Below are 23,307 nucleotides of genomic sequence, written 5' to 3'. Positions count from 1 at the left end.
ACTCCAAAGCTCTCACTCCGATTATTAATATATTTTGCTTCCAGAGAATATACTGATTAAAAAGTTGTCCAACATCCAAAACCTATCCCATCACCACATGTCAAATCTATTCCCAGTCTAATCTGCATATAATCAAAAAAGAGAGAGAGAAACAAAGACCAAGGAAGAGAATGATAACTTGCAAAATAGTTTGGCAGTTTTTCTCCAAATTAAACATCAACACTATACTCATAATAATTATTAAGATATTAGGTTACATGTGAATCTTTTTCTTACAAGCAAATGCTTTGGGCTTTACAAGTGGTGTCTGTGTGTCCTCAGTTATCTAGGAAGTGTAGTGAACCTTTCTAAGTTTATGATTTTTTTTTGTACTTCTTTACATGGTTTTCTAATTTAACTCTTCTTCCTCATTTCCCATCTGTTTAACATCCTTGATTTTAATGAAGAACACTATTTTGGGCACTGCCTTGTGAAATTTAGTGGGGTTTTTTTGTAATTACTCTATTAGCTTTGAGATATATGTGAGCCCTAAATCTCATTATTAGGAGCCCCTTTTTAACAATAACCTGTCTCAGGACAGGAGTGTCCTGTCTTTATAACAAATTGTGACTTTGTAAATAAAGTGCTTCTACTTTCATCATTCTGGGCAAATAAAAAATTATGTTTTACAAGTTAGTTACCATTATCTTTACCTGCCAAGGTTTTCAACACAAGGCTTTGTGTCAAGGTGGCCAGAATTACTGATAATGTTCTGATGTCATTGCAAAGTTTTTTTTAACTTTTCTTATAAAGCATTAAATAACAAGAAAAAAAATCCCATTTCACATATATAAGGAGTTAAAAATACAACTACTGATAAAGTAAAGAGAAATAATACCAAACTAGCCATGAGTCTGAAGATGCGTCTCTACATACTCATGTATAAATCACCTTAAGAGGTGCTCCTCCAAATCTCTCGCTGTATATAAAATCTTCATTCTGGGTTTTTTCGCTCTAGAAGTGAATGCCAGTCAGGTAAGTTTACTGCTGGCATTTTGAGAAAATTATCTCAGACTCCATTTTTCACGTTTGAATTCTTTAATCTGTTACTAATACTTTTAGGGATAGGTCACTGATGAGAAATAATTTTAAAATGAAAAAGCTCTGAATAAATTGTGGGTTATACATGCCAGCTTGAGAGAAAACCTATTTACATTTTTTCATCTATTTGATTATAACAAACTCTTCTTATCTTACTTACATTCCCAATTAAGCACATGTATCATTCAGAATCTCACCATAACATCAAAGAACAGAAAAAACATATATCCATCTTCTCTATAAAGATTTAATTGTCACATACGATGAGAAAGTCCATTTTTAATAGAATTCTACCTTTACTATTTGGGGGTTTGTTTTGATGGTGGCTTTTGTTGCTGTTGTTTTGTTGTGCTGTTACTTATATTTCTCCAAATTAGAATATTATAAGAAGTAGATTTGCTTCTTTGACAATTATATTCAATAGCTCTTAAAACATAGTTCCTCTATCTACTAAATAGTACACTACAGATGTACAGGAGGATTTTGCTTCAGGACTTTTTTCTCTTATTTTTTATTATATAAATGGCAAAATGGAAAATTGACTATAGTGTTTTCTCAAACATTTTTTACAGCAATGTCAGCATGGTTGTCTGGTTCTTTTGTTTAATGATACATTTGGGGCACTGAATATTAAGGTTTGGAGATATTAAGTGAGGGAAGTGCTATGGGTAGTGTTCACTGCTTTGCTGTGCTCGTTCCCTTGAGAATTTAACTCGGAGGACATCTTGGCTAGACGAGGAGATCATGAGGAATTACTGGCAAAATGGGAGGAGGAAAGCACAGTAGATTGGTGATGGAGCGAAGATGTTGGGCGCTGCAGGGCAGAAATAAGCTTTTAATTAACCAGAGCAGGAGGTGATTGTTTTTACGCTTGGCTAATTAAGATATATTTAGCTAAACAATGTGGTTATTTAAAAGACTTTTTTATAAAATTTTTCTACCATGCCCTTGTGATAAGTTAGTTTATTTTATTTTAATATTTTTCTTTTACAAACCTAAAATATAAATTTTAGGTTAGTATATGTTAAAATTTTGGAAAGCTAAGCAGAAATGAATCATACAGCAGTTTTTTTTGTTTTTCTTTTGTTCTCTTTTACAATTAAGTTTCAGTATACATAGGAATATTTTATTTTCAAATCATCTATTTTCCTATTAGGCTGTATACTTGCTTAATGAAAAGTAATAATATTATCCTTTACTCAAATATGATATACTCTGACACAAATTACCTTCTCGCATGGTGTGAAAATATGGTCCCTAGAGTAACTTTACCATAGTAGTGAATGCATAGCAGACCTTGGCTCCATGGTTAGATAGATGGAAGGACCTGAAATATATGATGGTGCTCCAACTTGAGAGCACCTTGAATATCTTTTCTCTGTTAGACCATACCTGGTACTAAGTTAGGTTTGATTATGAATAAGAAAAGGCACAAAGCATTTCAAAGTAAAAGTAAGATTTGCTTCCCTACCCAGCCTGTTACTTCATTCCCAGTACCTGTTTCACCTTTACCTGTAACTGAGAAATTTAAGGCCCTGAAGGCTACATACCTACAGATAAACAGAAGCCATCATCATGGCTGTCATCATGATGACAGAGGCACGTATGCATGAGTTAAATAAAGCTGCTAGTTGCTGTTATATGAATTTTCTGGCATAAAACATACTTTTCTGAATATCTAGGAGGAAATGTGTATTTTATCTTTATCCTAGAGATTGGTAAAGAACGATTTAAGATGTTTGTTCCTATGTATATAATTTGATTTCCTTAGTAAAGAATCATTATTCATTTTACCCCTTTTTAATGAAACCCTACTACTATATTTCCATTTTGTTCTCCTTGCCTTATTCATTAAGAAGTGAAAGGGGAAAATTAGAAGGTTGAACGAAGAAAAGTATTGATCACTAGGGGGTTTACGTAGTATTTTTTCACTGAGGGCAAGTGATACAGAAAAGAAGAAACAGTGTTTTGATGGCAAGTGATACAGAAAAGAAGAAACAATGTATTGGTGACGCAGCTAACAGTGGAAGTTTACGATGTTCTTCATTTTTCCCTTTTCTTCTAGCAATGGCTCAGCAACATCAGAAGACCTTTTTTGGAAACTCGATGCACTGCAAATGTTTATATTTGATCTTCACTGGCCAGAACAAGAATTTGCCCATCACTTAGAGCAAAGACTTAAACTAATGGCCAGTGATATGATAGAGGCCTGTGTCAAAAGGTAGACATGTATTTTCAAGTTGCTGCTTACTCTGCCAACCCCCAAAATACCACTTTTCACCAAGTCTCTTCTATATAATTGTCACAAGGAAGGTTTCAACATGTACCACTTTTCCAAAATTTCAAGGACATTAGGTCCTTTGACCTGAATTCTGGGGACCCATGTAATTGATAAAATTGGCCTGCTACCTTTTCTCGGGTCTCCTAACCATTACCCTCATCAATAGCACCCGTACTGTATTAATCCTTTCTGTTGTGCTTATTATCCTCTGGGAATACTGTGCTTGAAATTCCCAAAGCAATACTTCCTGAGACATATGGAGGAGATCTGTTAAGTACTTTACGCATTACTTACTGTGTCTGTGTGCTGTGAAATGACATGGCAAACTCCGTGGACGATCATTGCCATCAATTGTTCTGTTTTTCTGGCATTCTCTATCCCCATCGGATGAATTCCGAGTATCTATTTACATTCTTTCAGAACTTAACCAGAAATAAGTTATGAGGCTTTGGATTCTTCCACATGTGCTTTCCTTTTCTTTAATACTTTTTACAAAATCAGTATTGCATCCTAATTAGCATTGTTTTCCCCATTGCCCTAGTTCACAACATGTGCAAGAACAGTGAGGGCAGCATACGGGAATAACAAATTCTGGTTGGAGCAATTAATAATCCTGAATTCTTTAAAGCAAGAAAAATCCTGTCTTTCGAATAATGTTTAATGGCTTTGTAAAGCAAGGCCATGAATTAGATTATTTAATGTTTAAAAACATTCATGTTCGTCATCTGTGATTCTGATGTATCAAATCTATGGATATTCTTTGGCTACTTTAGCAAAACCATTTCCAAACTACCTGTTATGCAGTTTCTTTAAAAAACCTAAATGCAACTTCAGGTATTTGAAAGAGAAACTAAATGGCATAAAAGAATTACACATTCTCCATTGCACACTGATTATGGTGTTTTAGTGTTTTCTAGACTTGTCCTTTTTTTGATGTGGTGAACACTCACACAGAGGATTTGTTCTGCTTTAACATAGAGAAGCAGGTGATTTTTCTACTTGGATATTCATTCAGACAGTTAAGCGCAACTATGAAGTTTTTCCATGAAAAGTACACACTAGATGTAACAAATAGCTTCATTTGGGTAGAAATATTGTCTGAGCGACTGCAAAAGCTATGTTTAATATAAAATACCACAGTCTGATCTTTCATACGAGACACCTGAAAAGAAGAGCATCCTACCTCCTAGCTCCCAGGCAATGCCACACCCCATATTTGCATGTTTTAAATTAGCATCTTGTAGTTTTGATTTCACTTTTACAAAACAGGTGGGACATATGTCAGAAGTTCTTACTCTGAATTCATGTTTTAATGAATAGAACAAGAACTGCATTCGAACTCAAGCTGCAAAAGGCAAGCAGAACAACTGACTTGCGCATCCCAGCCTCTGTGTGTACAATGTTTAATGTATTAGTTGATGCCAAAAAGCAAAGCACCAAACTCTGTGCCCTGGATGGAGGACAGGAGGTAAGTGGAGACTGAATGTCCCATGTGGAAATGCACCACTGGGTGCCCTGGTGGAGGAGGATGCTGTTTCTAGAAGTCTCTCACTTGACTAGATTAAAAAGACCACGTTCCCCCATACAAGTGTTTGATCTTTACTATAATAATGGAATGGCCCTTTATCCTTTGCTCTTGTCAATTTCTTCTTTTTAATATAAAGACTGCCCAAAATTTTACAAGTGGCCATTGAATTTCAGATATACCTTTTAACGGCTTAGGTGTTGTGTATTTACATAAACCTTGCTTTTCACAAGCAAATGAGAAAGCTAGAAAGCTACTTACTTTGTTTATACAAATATAGAGTATCCAGAGTTTGCATACAAAAAACAGGTCACAGAAAATAGCGCATGAAATATTTTATTTACACAAAAGTTTCCATTTCTTTTAAAGATCAAGTAGAAATGTACTTAAAGATGGGGCTTTGCTTTTCTTCAATAAATACCCCGTTGTTTCAATTTGATTTCTATTTTGTTTGATTCTATACTCAGAAATACAGTTTATTTTACTCCATGATTTATTTTTGTTGAGAGTGGTGATTGGGTGAAATGGATCTCTTTTTCTTAGATTATTTGTTTAAGTTGATTTTTTATTGCATCTTTTCCCATGGTAATTACCTTTTCATCATTTCTTTATTTTTCCCTTATGTTCTCCTTCATCATCTTTTCATTTCCCCCCCATGGCATGATCCAGTTTGGTAGTCAGTGGGTAAGTTTCTTTTTTTTAAAAAAAGCACATTTTCATTTGAATTATTATTTTCGTATGTGTACATTTTTTATTTTCGTCTTTTCAAATTTAAATAATATAATTAATTCCATTTTCAGGTTTTTGGTTTCTGCGTATAACACTACATAGCAATACCCAATGACTCATTAAAACACGTGTCGATACTTATACCTTAAATAGTGTCAAGGGGAATGTTTCTTCCCTGTTAAGCTGCAGAATCAGCAAACTACTTTAAAATTTTTAAAGATAAGATTATTTAAAACCAAATGAATTCACCCTCCTTTAAATTCTAAATAAATTCAGAAGCAGAGTGATTGTTAACATTTTCAAGATGCATATACCTGTATTATGTACTTTCATTAATACTAGAAGAATTTAGAGTTTGGGGCTTAGGATGACATATAGCATATATGAGGGTGACCTCTAAATTTGAGGACCAGGAGGCAACTCTTAAGGTCACTTCATACAGAAGAACCCAGATGTGGATTTCAGTGAGGGACATGCCCACCATGATAACAGCCTTTCCTCCCACTCATCGTGTGGGATGTAACCATCATCAGAGGCAGGGAAGAGGCAGGCCTGTGTCAGGAGCCTTCTTCCTCCCTGACACAAGCTTTTCTTGAGGTACTACCCAGAACCTCAGGAGGAACACAGTATGAAAACCTTTTAGAAATAAACAAATGAGACCTAATGAAACTTAAAAGCTTTTGCACAGCAAAGGAAACCATAAACACGATGAAAAGACAACCCTCAGGATGGGAGAAAATATTTGCAAATTAAGCAACTGACAAAGGATTACTCTCCAAAATATACAAACAGCTCATGCAGCTCAATATCAAAAAAACAAACAAAGAAGACATACATCTGTATGTCCAAAGAAGACATACAGATGGACAAGAAGCACATGAAAGGATGCTCAACATCACTAATCATTAGAAAAATGCAAATCAAAACCACAATGAGGTATCACCTCACACCAGTCAGAATGGCCATCATCAAAAAATCTAGAAACAATAAATGCTGGAGAGGGTGTGGAGAAAAGGGAACCCTCTTGCACTGTTGGTGGGAATGTAAATTGATACAACCACTATGGAGAACAGTAGGGAGGTTCCTTAAAAAAACTAAAAATAGAACTACCATATGACCCAGCAATCCCACTACTGGGCATATACCCAGGGAAAACCATAATCCAAAAAGAGTCATGTACCACAGTGTTCATTGCAGCACTGTTTACAATAGCCAGGACATGGAAGCAACCTAAATGTCCATCAACAGAGGAATGGATAAAGAAGATGTGGTACATATATACAATGGAATATTACTCAGCCGTAAAAAGGAACAAAATTGGGTCATTTGTAGAGACATGGATGGACCTAGAGTCTGTCATACAGAGTGAAGTAAGTCAGAAAGAGAAAAATATCATATATTAACACATATATGTGGAATCTGAAAAAATGGGTATAGATGATCTTATTTACAAAGCAGAAATAGAGACACAGACATGGGGAACAAACGTATGGACACCAAGGGGGAAGCAGGGGGTGGTGGTGGTGGTGGGATGAATTGGGAGATTGGGAGTGACTGTATGATACATACACTATTGATACTATGTATGAAATAGATAACTAATGACCTAGAAATAGATAACTATGTATGAAATAGATAACTAATGACCTAAATGAGAAGGAAATCCAAAAAAGAGGGGATATATTTATACATATAGCTGATTCATTTTGCTGTACAGTATAAACTGACACAGTATTGTAAAGCAGCTATACTCCAATTTAAAAAAAAAAAATCCTCCAGAAGGATTCACGCATTATGGATTTCTCACTGATTTTTAATGCACCCAAAGTTCATTGTTCTGTAGTGTTCAGGTATTCAGTGAACACAAGTTGCTGAACCACTTTGTTTCTTGTTCAAACCAGTCATCTTAAAAAAAAAAAAAAATAGAACTATATCTTAATCATGTTCTTATCAAAAAATTACATCTAATGAGACAATAAAATCTAAAATTTTCAAAAAAAAGAAAACCTTTTATACCTACAGGATTGACTAAATATTTTTTAATAGGTCAAAAGCTTTTGTGCTCTACGAATATGTTAAATCTTACAAGTCTTACAGTTGACACCTGGGAATCAAATTCAGAACCAACTCTTCACTGGGCTAACAATTCTCATCCAAGCAGAAAGGCTTAAGTAACTGCTAAGAGGATGAGAAGGCCCACTATTTGTGAATTTCATACTTTTTAACCCAGAGATAAACATTAGCTATTTGACCATAACTTATGTGTGTGTACACATCTTTCATTCTTTGAGCAATTCAGGGGGAAAAGATGTGTTTCTAATACCACAGCATACAACCATACAGACACATTAAGTAGCTGGTATGTGTTATAGAGTGTTCAGTAATTATTCTCTGATCTCTTATGATGTGATTTATTATCTCTAATTACCTGAATGAGTAGGCAGCTGGCTTGGCTCTCAATGGCTCATAACCACCTTCTCTTGGTTTTCTATAGCCAGATGTAAGCCTTTGATTGTCTGCTTGGGAATATTGCCTTAAGTCTCTTTATACACACATCCATTTCTCATCAGGTTGATAGAATGATCTTGCCTCTTCCATTAATACTGAATTTATCCATTTGTTCTTATTTTTACATACACTGCAGTACCTGATACTGATAGGCACGTAATAAATATTTGTTGAATGAGCAGAGTGATTTTTTTTGCTTTAAAAATATTACCCCCATTTAAAAAAAAAGAAATCCTCCTCTGTAAGAAACAACTCACTGTAGGACTCTGAAAGCAAAACAGGCACAAATGACAAAACATTGTTGCATTGTCAGATGATTCTTTACATTAATAGGTGGATGGTTTTGAAGAGTAATCTGCTATTGTTCATTATGTTTGCACCTGTACCTTCTCACCAGAGACAATTAGTTTCCCACAACTTTCACACAATTAATATAGTTCAAAATGTGCAGGTGTAAAACTCATTAGCAACCCTGAAAAGTGGTAAACAAGAATTTCAATGCAAAAGAAGTATTTTATACTTTGCTTTTAATCTCCAGGAAATATATGCACATAATTGCACAGGCTTTTCCTCCCTGTACGTGTTTGAGACAAGTTTTGGAATTATTGCAAAGTGGTGAATACATTACATACAGAGGTGAACCAACGGACCCCAGTGTACAGCAAGCAACAAATAAAGTTGTTGAAAAAACTAGATTATTACACAATTTGGAACCTTATAAAAATATATACTACATTGGTAAACCTAGCAGATTTTTTTTTTTTTCTAAATTTAAGGGAATTACCTCTCCACAGTCTCTAGTAAATTTGTTATATCGTCATTGCTGGGATAAAACCTTCCCAGCTCCTTACCCACAGTGAAGCCTCTTCTGGGCTCCTAAATTATGATTCTGTTTTCTTACGTGGCACACAATGATGCAAGCACTCTGGGCCACAGCCCAGAACAGCATTTAATGGAGTGATTAGTGAGTGAATGATCTGCTCTTGTGACAGCCGTGTGTAATGAGTCAGCAATCTCAGGCCAGGCCCTCAGGGACAGATGTGGGGATCAGAAAACCACCAGTGTTTAGAAATCCTCCTTATCCATTCCTGCAGAAAAGCAGATGACTGCGTGGGCCTTAGGCAGTCATATGCTCTCAGAACCACTGTACCTCATGGTCCGTCCGTTGAAGATGGAAGCACATTAATGGAGCTACTCGGGAGCCCCTACTTATGTGGAATTTGTTCTCAGTTGCAGTAAAATACTTCCGTTACCAGAACAACCCAATCCAACAGAAGGACCAAAATCTTTTAAGAATGCTGGATTGCAGTGGCATTTGATTAGTCTTCGTTTCTTGCGTGTTTCCTCATGAGAACAGTCCGGTGAAATGAGAATATTTACCCACATGTAGGGGGGCAAGGATTTCAGACCTGTGCCTGGTCTGAATTCCCTGGGCTCCATGAAGTTAAAATTCCTCAGCGGTCATCTTAATCTAAGTTCGGAGTCATCTACTGGAGAAGCAAGGCACCAGCGGTTTACTTTTGAGGGCAGATGTGGGGAGAATTAGTCTAAGAATGGTCTGGAAATTACCAAAACCCTGGTCTGTAGAATCATTGATCCAACTTGAAATATCCTGATACGAATTTTATTTATAGGCTTTTATGGTTGCCGAGAAAAAGTTTGCAAGTTTTTAACAAAAATTTGGTCTGCTAGTCTAAATGAAAAACCTATCAGTTTTAGCTTAGGAAATGTAAATGTCTCCAGATAAATTCTCTTCTTACCTGTTTTGTGGTTTTTGTATGTGTCTGTATTTGTCTTTGGAAGCTATCTGGATCTCCTAATGAATAACTTTTTCTAGCTAATTATCTATTATCTGTATGTGGCATTTCTGAACTATTCTCTTTGCAGAATATGTATGTAAACTATGAATTCTCAGGCCACCTCCCCATTTCCACCCACAGTTCTCCTAGACCACCTCTACCAACTGTGCAGCTAGAGCAGACTCTGGAAGTTCCCAACAGCTTTCAGATTTAGAATTAGTGTAAGAGCTAATCAGAGAAATTTTACAGTAGCAAAATCTCATATTAAAAAAATCTAGCAACCCTTATACTATTTGGGTTTGCCCCCTGGGTAACACATTTAAGATGTATAGTATATTTTCTTTCTTCCTTTTTGACTTTCTCTCTCTCTCTCTCCTTCCCTCCATCTCTGCTTTTGGCTAGATTAGATATGAAAGACAACAGCAGTCAAAAGACATGTATAGTAGGAGAATTTGATGGCTCCTAGAGTCTGTGGCTTTCCCTGCCTTTCGATAAAAAGGATATAAATGGCCTCTTCAGTGGTTCATCTCTTGACTTTAAGAATTGACAAAATCGGTCCAATGCAAAAGTTTAACATGTATAAGCTCTACTATTTTATATCCAATAGCCTTCTGATGGCATTTCATTATTTTTGAGTTAAAAATAAAGTTTATGGCAAAGGGAGATGAACATGGAGGATAAGGCATATTTAAGAAGATGGAACTGTTTGCAGGTTCGGGCGCCTCAACCCCTGAATGTTCTGTAGCACTTTCCATGTGAGAGGGATGAGAGAAGCTTGAAGCCCATCTCCTCTATCCCTTTCTTATTCTACCCCAAAGAGGAGGGAGCCTCAGGCTGCTATTTTAGCTCTTCCTGCTACACAGACATGAATTTGGAGAAAGAAGGATTTGAAAAGAGTGTGTGCATGGAGGGAGAGCTGCTGTGCTCATTTGCATAAGCTCCTCCACTGCCGAGGCATTGGAACAGTTTCAGCTGGTGGGGGCCAGGGGGAGTGATGTTTTTGTACCTGTATCTGTGGGGGGCTTCCTGGACATCTCAACTACCAGCCAGGTTTTTCAGGTTCTTCCTCTTCTGCCTTGCTTTTCTTTGTTCTCTTCCCTTTCCCTTCTCTTCAAGCTGTTCTGAAAGCAAAAGTGTCAGTACTACAGCAGTAGAAATCCCCCATCTAGGTTTCCGTTCTGTTTGTCCTTTGGGGAGCACAAATTTGAGGATCAGTAAGGCTTTACGTGAGATGGACGCTTAGTATTTTGTTTCACTGAGTGGAATACATGCCTAGAAATTTCCTTGTTCATATATGTGTGCTTAATTTTAGACCACTTGTCAACACACACGTGCATACACACACACAAGCAGGAAAAGAAAATAATTCACATGCTCCAAAATTACGCTTCCTTTCTTCATTATTTGTGCAGGTAAATGATGGCTTGTAACTGTCAGAGCCTGTGGGGAGACCTCATTCCTGCGTATTCCAACGCAGACCTAAGTTGATGTTTTGTTCTGTGTAGAAACTTTGAGACATGTTTTCAGAAGAAAAAATAGCTTTCAAAAACTTACATCTTTGGAAACCATTCACCCAGCAGCTGTTAAGTTGGTCTAATGTTTATACTGACCTGAGTACTTTTACTCTATGCATTACGTTAGCTGTTGCAAGAAGCCTTGAACCATCAAGATAGGGTTAGTCTTTACAAGTCACATTCTCTGTGAAGTGTGCCTTCACACACTGTCAAAGCCCGAAGCTCCTGCTAGCTTAAGAAGGGGACTCTCTAGTATTCTCTAAAGAAAGCAAAAAAAGAGTCTTTCAGGTTTATTTTAAATACATCTTTTTTGCATTTACTTAAAGGCGTCTTTTTCAGAGGAAGCAGTAATAAAACTATGGGGAGTGAGTGCCGTTTCATTATACCTTTTATGGCCTATTAATTTGTTACCATCTATCACCTTTGTTGATGAAATTTTAATTTTGCCCTTGCTTGAGCATATTGTAAGAATTGTATAAACTGCGGCTCCCTGTGCTGACAAAAAGGTCCTTTCAGTGTGAACAATTGGGAACTCATTTTATTTCTAGAGCACATTTAAAATAACTTATGAATGAGAGTTGTCAGACATGAAATGCTGTATTAATTAAATCTTTTTCCAGTCTTTTTGCTTCTCCAGCTAAATCAACCCTTTAGAAAAATACACAGCCACCTTAATTATAGAGGAGAAGACAAAAAGTATCCTTCACATTCCTTCTCCTGAATAAGAAAAAGAACTCAATTCATCTATATAATAACCCCATTAGCTGCTTCACTCAACAGAGCACATGGGAAAATTTTCAAACCCCACAATGTAAAAACTGTTGATTGGGTGGATCGTTTTCAAGGTTTTGTTCTTCTAATGTGCAAAATGGCCATTTTGTATAAATCGGATATGCCATAACTAGTAGCTTTAAAACATTTGACTTACGACAAAAGTTTTGTGTCCACATCAACTAATGCATCATTGTCTTTTAATATCCAGCAGCAGTACCATTCGAAAATAGATGATTTGATTGACAACACTGTAAAAGAAATCATTTCACTTCTAGTTTCAAAGGTAAGGTATTTTTTATTTACCTTTTTAAATCACATTAAATAATTTTCAACTGAGAATTTTTAGAAATATCTGTCTTAGGTTTCTAAATACCTAATGGAGAAATAGTAGCTTTAAAGACAGATGCAAGAAAAGTTCAAATTTTAAGAAAAGTTATGAGCAAACTATGAACACTTTGTCAGTAACTTGGTTTTTCATTTATAATTAATTTTGGCTTTTTTGCAATTGTTGTCTTTCTAAAAATAACTCTATCTTCCAGTAATACCTTATTCTTTCTCATTCATGTTCTCTTATTGTTTGTCTCCACGGATGAGTTGAGTCATCATCAGTTCTTGAATTTAGCCTATTTTTTTGTGGTGACAGCACTGGGACTCTAGGTCTGGAAATTTGAGGCTTCAGATATTTGACAAAAGCTATGGCCTTTAGCTGTATAAGGAGAGATGAAGTATAAGTGAGTGTTCCACTGAATGATTAGGTGATTTAAAATCCCACTAAGGTGGAACAGACTGCCATAGATGACATTTGAGATCAGGGTCTGATAGGAAAAGAGATGAACAACCGGAGAGCACGGGGAGCTGAAAGAGGGTAAGGAGAGAGGGTGGATTTCTCCCAAAGAGTCACTTTCATAAGAGCGGGTGCTGAATCAAAGAGCCCTAGACCAGGCTTCATAAGACAATTGGAAGAATGTGCAAAAAGCAAAGGAAAAGCCACCCTCAATTCAATAAACAGACAGGACACATTGTTTAGAAGAGAAAAAAATAGAGGTGCCCAACAAGCATGAAAGCTGTTAAGCCTCAATAGTTTAAGGAATACCAATAAAACTAAAATTTATATAATATTTTTATAGCAAATTAGCATAGATGTTTTTAAGCTATCACCCAGTTTTAGAAAAGGTGAAGTGGGACACTCACATTTTCTATTTATGGGAATATAAATGGCTACAGCCTTTCTAGAAGATAGTTTGGAACTATGTCAAGTACATTAATACCCCTTCACCTAAAATTCTTTCTGCGTTTCTTTTTTCTTACTACTCAGAGAGATGCACAAAATTTATATACATGGATAGATGTCACATTATTTCTAATGAAAAATACAGGAATCAACTTTAACATGAGGGCAACGGTAAAGTAAATTATGGGACATCTATATTAATAAAGTTTGCTTTCAAAGACTATAATGTTAAAGGAAAATTTCATAATATCGTGGTAAGTGGGAAAAAAGCTGACTATTTAGAAATGTAAACTATGATCTAAATTGTCATCACATAGAGAAAAGACAGATAAACACCACAGTACCAACAGAGCTTTTATCTAGGTGGTGGGATTATAGTTGATTCAGGGGTGGTGGGGTTCAAATCGTTTTGTGCTTCCTAATTCTCTGGTAACAGGTCTTGAGGTAGAAAAAAAGTCACAAAGAAAGGGGATTTTAGAACTGCACCACCTCCCCAGTTTGTTCTTGCCCCCCAGCTTCTACCCCAGCACTGAACACCTACACTTACAACACAAATTCACCAGCAGGGGGAAAGGGGAAGTGTTAACAGGAAAACCATCTGGGAGGTAGAGGAAGAGGTGGATCACTGGAGAATGAAGCTCCTACAGGAAGAACCATGAGATTCCCGCCCTCCCAGGAGCCCAGCCCAGCAGCTTACAGCCCATAGAACAGACATAGTTAACCCTGTACCTTTATTGTCGGCGAGCCATCCAGGGAAATTTTATCCGGGTAGAGCCTTCCCATCAGCACAGTTCTCCTGTGGAAGTTGTCTTCTGTGAGAAGGGTACGTAAAGAGAGCCACTGAATTGCAAGCATGCAGTTGATAAAGGGTTAAATAGGCAACAAGGCAAAAAGGCTACAATGAGTTTTGGTTTGGGGCGAAGGGGAGGAAGGGTTGCAGAAAAGGCAGGAAGGTCTATACATCATTTCTGCATTTGTTTCTGGCAAAGTAAAAAACTTAAATTTTTCTATATCAAATGCATCTGGTTAATTGAAAAAATAGTATATTTGAGTCAAGCTGGGAAATGGTGTCCTAGAGATCAGCACTATGAAATAGAACTCTCTGTGATGATAGAAATGTTTATCCTTCACCATCCAGTATGGTAACTAGTAGCCACATGTGGTTGTGGAACACTTGAGACATGGCTAGTGCAACTGAGGAATTGAAATTTTGATTTTACTTAATTGTAATTAATTTTAACTTACATAGCCTAATGTAACTAGCTATTATATTTAGAAATCAGGTCTAGATTATAGTTTTTCTCTCTGGATCCATTCTCCTGCAGTCAAATGGCACTTTTTAATAATCTTTAGTTGAAAAGAATAAAATTAATTTGATAGTTTTGACAACTGTCTTAAGCTTCCATCAAAGATGACAATAAATGGTGCATTTTATTTCAGTAAACAAAGATGAATAAGATTCTGTAATACAATCCTTAAATGTTAGCATGCCAAAAAATTGCCTGAGAGCTTTTTAAAATACAGATGCCTTAGCCCTGCTTTCCAGAAGTTTTGGAAGAAGGGCAGGAATGTGCATGTTTAACCAGTCACCATGGTGATTTTGATGTAGGAGTCCCTGAGCCAGACTTTGAGAACCACTGCTCTGATGACCCTCCACTCAGATGGACATGCAAACTACCTTAAAACTTCAGTATATTTAAAAACAAGACAACCGCTTAGATAGTATGTTCCCATTTGTCTTCACCAAAGAAGAAATGATTTTTTTAAAGGAGGTATTTATGGAGTACCTACTGTGAAGCAGCTACTATACATATGTTATTTAATTCAAACTACATAGCACCTATGGAATGGGTGGACTTACCCTATTTCACAGAGAGGAATGTAATCTTCAAAGTAGTATAGTAAACTGATCAGAGTCACACACCTAATAAGTGCAAGAGTTGGGATTCAAACCTTTGAGTTTCAGATTCCTAATCCAGTGCACTTGCTGATTCCAGATCTCCAGGAAATCAGTAAAAAGCAAAAGACTAAAAATTAAAATATGTATCTTCTACATTAACTGTCTTTATTCTGGAAAATTCTAAGAGCTGTGTCCTAGACATTTTTATAGCATATTAATTAATTCAATATAGAGTAGATGCATAAAATAGTGAATTCCTTGTATTGTATCCCAAATGTTTCTGCCCATATTTCAATTCTTCTGTGCATATTGAGAAATATGTTTGCTACATTCTTTTCATCTCTTTTCTTAAGTTCAACTTCTGCATCCTCCTTTTATCCACATGTCTTCACAAATATTTTGAGAATGATCCAGGGCTCTTAATCACATGTAACACTCAACAGGATGTGTCCCACCTGCACACACATTTCCCATGCCTAGAAAAGATCTTGGCTTTCCATCTCTATGTTCTCTCTCCACCTAGCAGCTAAATGGTGGGATTCTTGGGTTTCCATCTTTAGTCTTCTTTTGAATTCATTCTATATATATATATATATGTGACTTTCACACTTCTGGTTTAACTACATGCTGATGATTTCTGTACCTGAGAGGTAGTATGGAATCATGGTTAAAAGCCCAACTACAGGGCTTCCCTGGTGGCGCGGTGGTTGAGAGTCCGCCTGCCGATGCAGGGGACGCGGGTTTGTGCCCTGGTCCAGGAAGATCCCACGTGCCGCGGAGCGGCTGGGCCCGTGAGCCATGGCCGCTGAGGCTGCGCGTCCGGAGCCTGTGCTCCGCAATGGGAGAGGCCACAACAGTGAGAGGCCTGCAGACCGCAAAAAAAAAAAAAGCCCAGCTACAGGCCTGAGGAGTTTAATGTCTTCATCATTAGAGCAATGAGAAGTCACTGAATGGTTGGAGAGTCAGGGAGTAGGGGTATAGAGTTAATCATATTTGCATTGTAAGACAATTCATTTGATTACCCACAGCAAACAGATTGAGAGGGAGTAGTAAGGAGGCTATAACATTGGTCTCTATTGGACTAGTCCAAAAACATTTAAGATATACAATGGGCAGGGTGCCATAGACTGAATGTTTGTGTCCCCCCAAAATTCATATGTTGAAACCTAATCCCTAATGTGATGGTATTTGGTGGTGGGACCTTTGGGAGGTGATAAGGTCATGAGGTTAGAGCCATCATAAATGGGATTAGTGGCGTTATAAAAAACACCCCACAGGAGTTGAGTGTCCTGTGAGGAGCTTCAGTGCACATCCCAAGCTGAGGTGTCGGCCCAGCCATTTCACGAGGAACTCTGGTCTGAAGGCCGGGGGCAAGGCCTCTGCATGGGGCCCATTATGAGCAAGTGAAACAGACTAAGCACAAAGGGAGAAAAGGTGGATGGGCTAGGCCTGAAGTGAGATTGCCAGATTTATGTCCTTTCCAGAAGAAATGTGGATCCTCAAGCAACAGGAGCTATGTGGCTGACAGGGTCTTGGTGCCCCAGCCAGGTGTCAGGCCCGAGCCTCTGAGGTGGGAGAGCCGAGTTCAGGACATTGGACCACCAGAGACCTCCCGACCCCAGGTAATATCAATCAGCAAGAGCGCTCCCAGAGATCTCCGTCTCAACGCTAAGACCCAGCTCCACTCAACAACCAGCAAGCTCCAGTGCTGGACACCCATGCCAAACAACTAGCAAGACAGGAACACAGTCCCACCCATTAGCAGAGAGACTGCCTGAAATCATAATAAGTTCACAGATACCCCAAAACACACCACCAGACATGGTACTGCCCACCAGAAAGACAAGATCCAACCTCATCCACCAGAACACAGGCATCAGTTCCCTCCACCACAAAGCCTACACAACCCACTGAACCAACCTTACCCACTGGGGACAGACACCAAAAACAATGGGAATTACGAACCTGCAGCCTGTGAAAAGGAGACTCCAAACACAGTAAGTTCAGCAAAATGAGAAGACTGAGAAATACACAGTAGATGAAGGAGCAAGGTAAAAACCCACCAGACCAAACAAATGAAGAGAAAATAGGCAGTCTACCTGAAAAAGAATTCAGAGTAATGATAGTAAAGAAGATCCCAAATCTTGGAAATAGAATGGAGAAAATACAAGAAACATTTAACAAGGACCTAGAAGAACTAAAGAGCAAACAAATGATGAACAACACAAAAAATGAAATTAAAAATTCTCTACAAGGAATCAGCAGAATAACCGAGACAGAAGAACGGATAAGTGACCTGGAAGATAAAATAGTGGAAATGACTACTGCAGAGCAGAATAAAGAAAAAAGAATGAAAAGAATTGAGGACAGTCTCAAAGACCTCTGGGACAACATTAAACACACCAACATTCGAATTATAGGGGTCCCAGAAGAAGAAGAGAAAAAGAAAAGGACTGAGAAAATATTGGAAGAGGTTATAGTTGAAAACTTCCCTAATATGGGAAAGGAAATAGTCAATCAACTCCAGGAAGCACAGAAAGTCCCATACAGGATAAATCCAAGGAGAAACACGCCAAGACACATATTAACCAAACTATCAAAATTTAAATACAAAGAAAAAATATTAAAAGCAGCAAGGGAAAAGCAACAAATAACGTACAAGGGAATCCCCATAATGTTAACAGCTGATTTCTCAGCAGAAACTCTGCAAGCCAGAAGGGAGTGGCAGGACATATTTAAAGTGATGAAAGGGAAAAACCTACAATCAAGATTACCCTACCCAGCAAGGATCTCATTCAGGTTCGACAGAGAAATTAAAACCTTTGCAGATAAGCAAAAGCTAAGAGAATTCAGCACCACCAAACCAGCTTTACAACAAATGCTAAAGGAACTTCTCTATGCAGGAAACACAAGAGAAGGAAAAGACCTACAAAAACAAACCCAAAACAATTAAGAAAATGGTAATAGGAACATACATATCAATAATTACCTTAAATACAAATGGATTAAATGCTCCAACCAAAAGACATAGACTGGATGAATGGATACAAAAACAAGACCCATATATATGCTGTCTACAAGAGACCCACTTCAGACCTAGGGACACATACAGACTGAAAGTAAGGGGATGGAAAAAGATATTCCATGCAAATGGAAATCAAAAGAAAGCTGGAGTAGCAATTCTCATATCAGACAAAATAGATTTTAAAATAAAGACTATTACAAGAGACAAAGAAGGACACCACATAATGATCAAGGGATCGATCCAAGAAGAAGATATAACAGTTGTAAATATTTGTGCACCCAACATAGGAGCACCTCAGTATATTAGGCAAATGATAACAGCCGTAAAAGGGAAAATTGACAGTGACACAATCATAGTAGGGGACTTTAACACCCCACTTTCACCAATGGACAGATCATCCAAAATGAAAATAAATAAGGACACAAGCTTTAAATGACACATTAAACCAGATGGACTTAATTGATATTTATAGGGCATTCCATCCAAAAACAACAGAATACACTTGTGTCTCAAGTGCTCATGGACCATTCTCCAGGATAGATCATATCTTGGGTCACAAATCAAACCTTGGTAAATTTAAGAAAATTGAAATCGTATCGTCGGAAAAAGTATCTTTTCCGACCACAATGTTATGAGACTACATATCAATTACAGGAAAAAAAAAACTGTAAAAAATACAAATACATGGAGGCTAAACAATATGCTACTAAATAAACAAGAGATCAATGAAGAAATCAAAGAGGAAATCAGAAAATACCTAGAAACAAATGACAATGAAAACACGACGACCCAGAACCTATGGGATGCAGCAAAAGCAGTTCGAAGAGGGAAGTTTATAGCAAAACAATCCTACCTCAAGAAACAAGAAAAATGTCAAATAAACAACCTAACCTTACACCTAACCTAAAGCAATTAGAGAAAGAAGAACAGAAAATACCAAAGTTAGCAGAAGCAAAGAAATCATAAAGATCAGATCAGAAATAAATGAAAAAGAAATGAAGGAAACAGTAGCAAAGATCAATAAAAGCAAAAGCTGGTTCTTTGAGAAGATAAACAAAATTGATAAACCATTAGCCAGACTCATCAAGAAAAAAAGGGAGAAGACACAAACCAACAGAATTAGAAATGAAGAAGGAGAAGTATCAACTGACACTGCAGAAATACAAAGGATCATGAGAGATTATAACAAGCAACTATATGCCAATAAAATGGACAACCTGGAAGAAATGGACAAATTCTTAGAAAAACACAACCTTCTGAAACTGAACCAGGAAGAAATAGAAAAGATGAACAGACCAATCACAAGCACTGAAATTGAAACAGCGATTAAAAATCTTCCAGCAAACAAAAACCCAGGACCAGATGGCTTCACAGGCGAATTCTATAAAACATTTAGAGAAGAGCTAACACCATCCTTCTCAAACTCTTCCAAAATATAGCAGAGGGAGCAACACTCCCAAACTCATTCTACAAGGCCACCATCACCCTGATACCAAAACCAGACAAGGATGTCACAAAGAAAGAAAACTACAGGCCAATATCACTGATGAACACAGATGCAAAAATCCTCTACAAAATACTAGCCAACAGAATCCAACAGCACTTTAAAAGGACCATACACCATGATCAAGTGAGGTTTATCCCAGGAATGCAAGGATTCCTCAATATACGCAAATCAATCACTGTAATACACCCTATTAACAAACTGAAGGATAAAAACCATATGATCATCTCAACAGATGCAGAAAAAGCTTTCAACAAAATTCAACACCAATTTATGATAAAAACTATCAAGAAAGTAGGCATAGAGGGAACTTACCTCAACATAATAAAGGCCATATATGATAAACCCACAGCCAACATCATTCTCAATGGTGAAAAACTGAAACCATCTCCACTAAGATCAGGAACAAGACAAGGTTGCCCACTCTCACCACTCTTATTCAACATAGTTTTGGAAGTTTTAGCCACAGCAATCAGAGAAGAAAAAGAAATAAGAGGAATCTAAATCGGAAAAGAAGAAGTAAAGCTGTCACTGTTTGCAGATGACATGATACTATACATAGAGAATCCTAAAGATGCTACCAGAAAACTACTAGAGCTAATCAATGAATTTGGTAAAGTAGCAGGATACAAAATTAATGCACAGAACTCTCTTGCATTCCTATACACTAATGATGAAAAATCTGAAAGAGGAATTAAGGAAACACTCCCATTTACCACTGCAAAACAAAGAACAAAATACCTAGGAATAAACCTACCTAAGGAGACAAAAGACCTATATGCAGAAAACTATAAGACACTGATGAAAGAAATTTAAAATGATACAGACAGATGGAGAGATTTACCATGTTCTTGGATTGGAAGAATCAACATTGTGAAAATGACTATACTATCCAAAAGAATCTACAGAGTCAGTGCAATCCCTATCAAACTACCAATGGCATTTTTCACAGAACTAGAACAAAAATATCACAATTTATATGGAAACACAAAAGACCCCGAATAGCCAAAGCAATCTTGAGAAAGAAAAATGGAGCTGGAGGAATCAGGCTCCCTGACTTCAGACTATACTACAAAGCTACAGTAATCAAGACCATATTGTACTGGCACGAAAACAGAAATATAGATCAATGGAACAGGACAGAAAGCCCAGAGATAAACCCACATACATATGGCCACCTTATCTTTGATAAAGGAGACAAGAATATAAAATGGAGAAAAGACAGCCCCTTCAATAAATGGTGCTGGGAAAAGTGGACAACTACATGTAAAAGAATGAAATTAGAACACACCCTAACACCATATCCAAAAATAACCTCAAAATGGATTAAAGACCTAAACCTAGGCCAGAAAGTATAAAACTCTTAGAGGAAAACATAGGCAGAACACTCTATGACATAAATCACAGCAAGATCCTTTTTGACCCACCTCCTAGAGAAATAGAAATAAAAACAAAAATAGGGCTCCCCTGATGGCACAGTGGTTGAGAGCCTACCTGCCGATGCAGGGGACACGGGTTCGTGCCCCGGTCCGGGAAGATCCCACATGCCGCGGAGCGGCTGGGCCCCTGAGCCATGGCCGCTGAGCCTGCGCATCCAGAGCCTGTGCTCCGCAACGGGAGAGACCACAACAGTGAGAGGCCCGGGTACCGCAAAAAAAAAAAATAAACAAAAAATAAACAAATGGGACCTAATGAAACTTAAAAGCTTTTGCACAATAAAGGAAACCCTAAAGAAGATGAAAAGACAACCCTCAGAGTGGGAGAAAATATTTGCAAACGAAGCAACTGACAAAGGATTAATCTCCAAAACATACAAACAGCTCATGCAGCTCAACATCAAAACAACAAACAACCCAATCCAAAAATGGGCAGAAGACCTAAATAGACATTTCTCCAAAGAAGTTATACAGATTGCCAACAAACTCATGAAAGGATGCTCAACATCACTAATCATTAGAGAAATGCAAATCAAAACTACAATGAGGTATCACCTCACACCAGTCAGAATGGCCATCATCAAAAAATCTACAAACAATAAATGCTGGAGAGGGTGTGGAGAAAAGGGAACCCTCTTGCACTGTTGGTGGGAATGTAAACTGATACAGCCACTATGGAGAACAGTATGGAGGTTCCTTAAAAAACTAAAAATAGAACTACCATATGACCCAGCAATCCCACTACTGGGCATATACCCTGAGAAAACCATAATTCAAAAAGAGTCATGTACCACAATGTTCACTGCAGCACTATTTACAATAGCCAGGACATGGAAGAAACCTAAGTGTCCACTGACAGATGAATAGATAAAGGAGATGTGGCACATATATACAATGGAAAATTACTCAGCCATAAAAAGAAATGAAATTGAGTTATTTGTGGTGAGGTGATGGACCTAGAGTCTGTCATACAGAGTGAAGTAAGTCAGAAAGAAAAAAGCAAATACCATATGCTAACACTTATATATGGAATCTAAAAAAAAAAAAAAAAAGGTTCTGAAGAGCCTAGGGGCAGGACCAGAATAAAGATGCAGACGTAGAGAATGGACTTGAGGACACTGGCAGGGGGAAGGGTAAGCTGGGACAAAGTGAGAGAGTGGCATGGACATATATACACTACCAAATGTAAAATAGATAGCTAGTGGGAAGCAGCCACGTAGCACAGGGAGATCAGCTCGGTGCTTTGTGACCACCTAGAGAGGTGGGATAGGGAGGGTGGGAGGGAGACGCAAGAGGGAAGGGATATGAGGATATATGTATACGTATAGCTGATTCACTTTGTTATAAATAACACCCCACAGAGCTCCCTAGTCCCTTCTGCCATGTGAAAACACAGCCAGAAGGTATCATCTATGAACCAGCAATTGGGTCCTCACCAGACATGAAATCTGCCAGCGCCTTGACTATGGCCTTCTCAGCCTCCAGAGTATGAGAAGTTACTGTGGTTTATAAGCCACCCAGTCTATGGCATTCTGTTATAGCAGCCTGAGAAGACTAAGACAAGGGGTTAGTAATGGGGAGAGAAGGGAAAACGTTGACAATTACCTCTAGGTCTATAGCCTGCAGCAGGAGATGGATGTTGTGATGTTGTGCCGTTCGGTGATGCAGGGTGCCCTGGAAGAGGGACAGATTTGGAGGGAACAACCCATGTCAGAATTGGACATGGGGGAATCGAGCTGCCTCTGAGATACCTGAAGGAGGAGATAGCAAGGGGACATTCAGATATTTAGGTATTTGGGGCTGGAGTTCACAGGAAGGATATGGGATGAAAATACCAATGGGATTATAAGATTTCAGCCATTGAACATGATTCTATCAGTGGCTGCTGTTCTCAGGTATATATGTTATAAGTGGAACTCCTGTGGAAGACATGGAGAAATGAAATGGAAGAAATAAAAACCATTTTAAAGAAGGCAAAAACAAAAACAAAAAAGAAGCTTC

General features: G+C 37.7%; 1 protein-coding gene across 7 annotated transcripts in view; it reads left to right on the top strand.

Moving 5' to 3' along the window:
- CADPS2 (calcium dependent secretion activator 2) overlaps positions 1-23,307 on the top strand; it is a 487,000-nt gene that overhangs the window by 418,145 nt on the left and 45,548 nt on the right. For 5 of the 7 annotated variants that reach the window (XM_060020810.1, XM_060020805.1, XM_060020803.1 and 2 more), the window contains 4 exons: positions 3,146-3,301; positions 4,682-4,829; positions 5,556-5,570; positions 12,419-12,493. In XM_060020810.1, coding sequence (XP_059876793.1) covers positions 3,146-3,301; positions 4,682-4,829; positions 5,556-5,570; positions 12,419-12,493 — 394 coding nt within the window. The remainder of the gene's footprint in view (positions 1-3,145; positions 3,302-4,681; positions 4,830-5,555; positions 5,571-12,418; positions 12,494-23,307) is intronic. The other 2 variants (XM_060020806.1, XM_060020804.1) reach the window with 1 other exon arrangement.

This window comes from Delphinus delphis, chromosome 9 (genome assembly GCF_949987515.2).
Source record: "Delphinus delphis chromosome 9, mDelDel1.2, whole genome shotgun sequence".
NCBI classification, from domain to species: domain Eukaryota; kingdom Metazoa; phylum Chordata; class Mammalia; order Artiodactyla; family Delphinidae; genus Delphinus; species Delphinus delphis.
The sequence above is the reverse complement of the archived record's forward strand: the minus strand, read 5'-3'. Positions and strand labels throughout refer to the sequence as shown.